A 6,000-nucleotide genomic window follows, 5' to 3' on the forward strand; every position below is an offset into this window, starting at 1 on the left:
TGAACAAATTGACACTGCCACAATCATTTGGGCTCCACAAATATTATTTCTTCTCTTTTCTCAAAACATATTCAATGAAAATAAAATGCTCTTATTTTCAGAATTTGACAGTTGGTCAAATGTAATAGCCTTACCAAAACAGAACTGACATGTGGAATGCTGTTGTATTTGTGTATACAACAGCCATCAGGAAAAAGTTTAATACATTTAAAAATTGCCATATGTTATAAACATATACATGTTATTGAAAGTAATCACGTAATGATTAACAATGACTAGTATCTAATTGCACAATGTGCTCCTGTTCTTCTTTATCTCTTGTCAATAGATCAACCCTTTTGAAAAACAAGTCACCAAAAAAGTTACTTTTGTCTAATGTTACATTAACTTTTTGAAAGTCATCAAGAATCTCGGTCAAAAATAGAAATGTCCTCATCACAGTGTTTATGTACAATTATGTATCTTTGCCATCAAGTAATATAGCTGCACAGTGCATGATGATGGCTTAAAGACAGACCCAAACTGCCCTGCTGGATTTTAATTCATAGCAAGAGCTTTTTAAAGCTTGTTTATCATTCCCGAACATATATGCTGTTTAACACTTAACAAAAAAAAAAGCCCAAGTGTTGTTTTTATAAGCCAAGCAGGTGAAGTTTTGCCGGATATATCACATGCACATTCATGTGAATTATTCTCCAACTGTCAGTTTCAAAGCATCCACATTACTTGGTAGTGAGCGTCTCTCTTCATCCATAATAAAAACCAACAACAAAGTGAAAGACAACAAAAAAGGTTTTATTTAGAAATTCACAGTTTCTAATGGCACTACAGTTTTGTAGTAACTCACTGTTGCTCCAAAATACTCTGCAGCTCTTCAGAGTAATCAGAGAGAGAAAAAAGATAGCACTTGACGCTTAAGGTAGAAAAACAAAAAGGCATGAGGAGTTATACAAAGTGCACACTGAGCTCCTAGAACTTCTTTCCGAGGACATTCTCCCTACTCGCTGCGTTTCGGGGTAAGTCAATTCAAAGTAGTCTCACAGCACAGACACACATACATGAGATCAACAAATAATTCTCACATGCATACGGGTTTACACACACAAACGTAAGATCATACAGATTCAAAAAGGGTAAAAAAAACCTCATGATTTGCTTGGTTTGTGGAACAGAATCACAATTATAGTGTTCCTAATTTAACCATCTTTGCTGCGTTCCCTTTATTCATAGATTCATAATCTTCTCCTCACAAACCACAAGTATCATTCAAGGTGGGGCAAAACCGAAGTCAAAGAGCAATGACAAGTGATTAAAAGACTAGAGCGTACAATGAGAGTGAAGATGCACAATAAAAATAATTAGCTAGTCGGGAAAGCAGGCGTGGAGAGTGATAAGCACTTTTAGCTTCTAATGAGAACATGTTAGAGTGGTTAATAAACGCAGGCATATTCAACTTTTGTTCACAGTTACGGAAAGTCGTGCAATGGAGGTCAGAGGTGACGTTGGTGGGTAAAGATATGTAAAGACAAAAGGAGCTGTAGAAGCAGAGGTAATGGTGTCTTTTGATGGAGTAAGATGAAAAATCTCTGTCTCGGTCATAATGTTCACAAGACCAACCACACAGTGCCAGTCAGAGACATACTGCATACATACAATACAAAATATATTTTATTATTAAAAAAAAAAAGAATACCCCTTCTCACATTATTCAAATCTGAGTCTTAGCGCAGGTCAGTCATGAAATCATAAACGGGGCGAGTTAAAATCGTTTGGAAAGCGATCCAACAAAGGTGCTAAAAAAAAGCACACGGAAGAAAGAAGAATAATTTACACTCACTTCCTCTACTTCCATCTACCCAGCAGCTCTTAGCAAATACAAAACCAGCAGTGTGACGATCCTAAAAAGCCTGCAGTTGTGTAAATCAATACTAAAAGGATCCTGTTATCTGCTGCAGGACATGTAACTGCTATCCCATCTGATAATTCAGGCCGAGGTAAACAGAATAAGTGGCGGCCATAATGTCAGAGCCGAAGATAAAATGTAAAAAAAAAGAAAAAGAAAACTGTCCGTGGTTTAGCCATCTACCATGGCCATGTGTCAGTGCGGTTGTTGAGGGCATTTCACCGTCATATTTCTGTAACATACTCACGAGGATCAACTTACTTGACACTGCAGGATCGGGAGACATGCAAGTTAGGTTAAAAACATCTGTAGTCATTTAAATAAATAAATACATAAATAAAACTGAACTCCCAGTAGTGTGTGTGTGTGTGTGTGTGTGTGTGTGTGTGTGTGTGTGTGTGTGTGTGTGTGTGTGTGTGTGTGTAAACATTCAGCTCTGCAGCCCAATGTGCTCCTAAAGTACATTGTATTCGAAAACAGTTAATTCATGTCTACATACTGGTAATGTGAATAATTCAAACCAACCACACCAGCAACGATAAAAGAGGAGCATGGCTCAGTTATATACGAAGAAAAAGAAAATCGAACACCATGGCTACCTCTAGCCTGTTCTTCACTTTACATTCCTCACAGTCACAACATGTTTCTGTATTATTGCAATTTCTCTGTAATGGGTGTACAGTATGTGCAAGCTTTTCGGGCCCAGCCCAAACTGACTGAGTAGGAAACATCTCTTTGTGGCCTAGTAGGACCTACAGACTGCTGGGATTGTATTTGTAATTTGAGGTTAAACAGGACACTAAACTGAGAGGACTAACACATTCAGACAGGTAACGTGATGTTCTTCATTCAGCTCTGATGGTTGGTTTGGAACAGACTGACGGAGACAGAGGAAGAGGAGCAGAGCTGAAACACTCTGGTCCCAGAACACACACCTGCAGTCATGTGAGGATGCAATACAGAGACAGAATGGATTAAATGATGGCAATGAAAGAAGAGAAGTAGTTTGTTATGCTCCCCACGTCTGTCACGACAACACAATTCATCCAAAAGAGAAGCCTAATACTTCCTGATGCCCCCGGGGGTGAAGGAACGTAGAGCTGAGGCCTCCTCACTTTGTGGGGATAAAAGCTTACTGGTGCTCAACTGTCATGGGACAATGTGCTTATCAAGAAGAGAAAACACCTTGAACACACTTCAATGGATTTGACTGGATTAAATGTTTCCCTCCCCACTGCAGTTTCTCTCTCGTCCGCTTTCACAATTCTTTACATTTAATATTTTTAGCTTTAAAATGTCTAGAACAGATATAAAGGCACATAACCGTAAACAGCTCTTTGACAGGAGTGGTTAAGGACTGGTTGTTGTGGAGCTTCTGCTGCCACAGCCATTTCAGTTCCACGGTGCGCCTGGGTGCTCATGGGAAATGTGGTTCTTTGGGATGCAGTAAGTACCTCATCTCCTCATAGATCTGCCACCACATAGTGTGTGTGTGTTGTGAGTAGAAAGTTGTGTTAAAGTGTGGGCTTTCAGACATGTCCGGTGATTGCTGTCAACCCGATGGTCCAACACTGATCTCCTTGTTTCCCTTCATGAGCTGCTGCAGGCTGGGCAGAGAACCCACGCCCCCCCCACGCAGGGCAGGGAACTGCAGCTCCGTCTGCCGGGACTTCCTCCTCTTCATCGAGCGCTTGTCCTGCCGGGACTTGGTGGGAGACGGCTGGAGGGAGAAAGGCAGGCTGTGTCCATTGCACAGGTCTGTGGAGGAGCGGATGGGGGAGGGGGGGGGGAGGCGGCTCGTGTAGGACTCCTCAGAGTGGGTGGACGAGCTGCAGCTGCTGGTCTCTGAGGAGGTGCAGGTGGGCAGTGACGACGCCTCCTCCGCAGAGGAAGAAGGAGGTGGTGGAAGGGAAGGAGGGGAAGGAGGAGGAGGAGGAGGAGGGAGGGGGGGGTGGTGGTGGTGGTGGAGGAGGGGGGGAAGGGGGGCAAGGTTGGAAGCCGTTGCAGTTCAGAGTCCCGTTTGTGAGAGGAGCACAGGGGTCGGCCAGCTTCAGAATGTCAACCTTGTCCAAAGACTTTGACTTGCAACGCTTTTTCTGCAAGGGAAAACATGAAACAGGAGGAAGACATTATGAAAAAACATTTAAATAAAGCAGATACATCAAATATTGACACGCCATATTAACCACTACTGTGCTGAACACTACGGTCACACAAAGATGGGGGGGAAGTTCCATAGGGAAAGATTGAATCTAGGGTTTGGAGGGACCAAGTATCAAAGCTTCTTATCTAAACAATGTATTTATAAATGATCCCAAAGCTGTACTGTTCTCTTGCACCATTTGATCCGTTTGATTTGTTCTATATATTTATGTTGCACTGCTGGAGGAGCCTGCGACTGAAGTTTGTCATTGCCATATCTACACTGTAGCCAATGTGCACATGACAATAAAGCCTTGAATCTTGTAATATAAGTACACAGCAAATTATTCACATTGAAATGTTTTGAGTGGGAAGTGTTTTTTTACATTGCATAAAGCAGAGAAAAGGCCCACGGTGTTCGCAAAGAAGTGGTTAACAGGTATTTGGTCTCAATAATAACACTGTTCAGGTGCCCCCTTATCCGAGCTCTTCCACTGAGATCAGAAAGCAGTGACTGGCGAAGAAGCCACTCACTGCTTCAGCAAACTTATAGTACAGACTGACTGACACCAGAAAACACACAGCACTCAAGTTATTAAAACGACGGGCGTCACAGCCAACAGCAGGTGGAACATACACTGTACCTTTTTCTCTGGAGAAAACCTTAGAGGTTCTACAATGTACAAGTCATCGGGACCTACTGGGGAGGGGAGAGAGGGGCTAGGTTAATGATGGAATGGCAAACAGGAATACATACATGTAATAAGCATGAAGTGACCTTGCAAGTAGTTTGAATTAAAGATGCAAACATCAATTTTAATCATCGCTAATTGTATTTTCTTAAACTAAAAACAAGGGTAAAGCTAAAATCACAGTGAGAGTCTGTTATGTCATTATCTGTTACTACTTGCAAATGTCTACCATGAGCCAGCAAAGCACCATGCTCTATTATTATACATTTCTTAAGCCTGCATGTGGGCACAAGCTGGCAATGACAGCCTCTCAGACACACACACACACACACACACACACACACACACACACACACACACACACACACACACACACACACACACACACACACACACACACACACACACACACACACACACACACGAGGGATAATGAACAGCAGGGGGAGTTTGAGGTTTCATGAGTCAAAGAATGTATTCTTTTTATTGCCGGCACCAGCCTCTCCCGTTGGGCTTGTGTCGCTCGAGGCACTGGCAACAGAGATATCGGCCACTAAGCATGGCAACATGTGAGAGAGGAAACCAGATGAGTTTGAAAGAGAAAAGGAGTAGAAAGGAAAGGATACTATTTAAATGGGGACAGTTATGCGGAAAGAGCTGCAGCAGTCTGATGCAACATCTTAAAAAGGTCTATAGCCGCGATAATGTGATCTTTGCAATGAGCTATGACTGTAGTGTCAAACCTGAATGTAGCTCTAGATAGGAGAACTGAGGAAAGGTTTGAGGGAAGACTTCAGTAGTGTGTGTGTGTGTGTGTGTGTGTGTGTGTGTGTGTGTGTGTGTGTGTGTGTGTGTGTGTGTGTGTGTGTGTGTGTGTGGAATCTTACCTTCTGTAGAGGACAAGTGAAAGGACTTGGAGCGAACGAGCGGACAGGTCACCCTGCGCTTTAGGCTCATATCGTCATAGGAGGAGAAACACCTGACAAGAAGAATTACATTGACATTTGTGTCGTTGACATTGTCACTGTTCCAGAGTCATCCAATTAGTGGCAAGACAGGAGTGACAGCCTCTGGCAATGAAGTCTCAAGTGATGTAAGTAATACGTTTTATTCGAAAGCAGCATCATAAAACTGGGTGTAGGTCGGAGATCATGATGACAGATCTAAAACTGGAGGAACACATAATACTCAAGCTTACGGGGTAGCAACATGCCATAGTGGTGTGTGTGTGTGTGTGTGTGTGTGTGTGTGTGTGTGTGTTTG

At 42.6% G+C, this 6,000-nt stretch overlaps 1 protein-coding gene across 2 annotated transcripts; it reads right to left on the bottom strand.

Annotated features, from left to right (window-relative positions):
• Positions 1-774: 774 nt before the first annotated feature.
• On the bottom strand, positions 775-5,713 carry LOC104957645 (SUN domain-containing ossification factor-like). 2 transcript variants are annotated; one of them, XM_010785290.1, is made up of 3 exons: positions 5,625-5,713; positions 4,690-4,742; positions 775-3,999 (listed from the first exon to the last, which is right to left on the bottom strand). In XM_010785290.1, the coding sequence occupies exons 1-3, from the start codon at positions 5,692-5,694 to the stop codon at positions 3,715-3,717; spliced, it is 408 nt and encodes a 135-aa protein (XP_010783592.1). In that variant the 5' UTR covers positions 5,695-5,713; the 3' UTR covers positions 775-3,714. The 2 variants fall into 2 exon arrangements, with proteins under 2 accessions (XP_010783592.1, XP_010783591.1); XM_010785289.1 differs by having other exon boundaries at positions 4,690-4,745.
• Between the last annotated feature and the right edge of the window lie 287 nt (positions 5,714-6,000).

The sequence above is a fragment of the Notothenia coriiceps genome, unplaced genomic scaffold, assembly GCF_000735185.1.
Source record: "Notothenia coriiceps isolate Sejong01 unplaced genomic scaffold, NC01 NC01_scaffold00027531, whole genome shotgun sequence".
Taxonomy (NCBI): Eukaryota; Metazoa; Chordata; class Actinopteri; order Perciformes; family Nototheniidae; genus Notothenia; species Notothenia coriiceps.

What these genes read in the sequence shown, in the direction of transcription:
- LOC104957645 (XM_010785289.1), bottom strand. Translation starts at nt 5,694, where the DNA reads ATGAGCCTAAAGCGCAGGGTGACCTGTCCGCTCGTTCGCTCCAAGTCC. An exon ending in TCACTTGTCCTCTACAGAAG is followed by an intron (nt 4,746 to 5,624) that starts GTAAGATTCCAC and finishes TCCCCTCCCCAG; the next exon opens with TAGGTCCCGATGACTTGTAC. An exon ending in GGTTTTCTCCAGAGAAAAAG is followed by an intron (nt 4,000 to 4,689) that starts GTACAGTGTATG and finishes TTTCCCTTGCAG; the next exon opens with AAAAAGCGTTGCAAGTCAAA.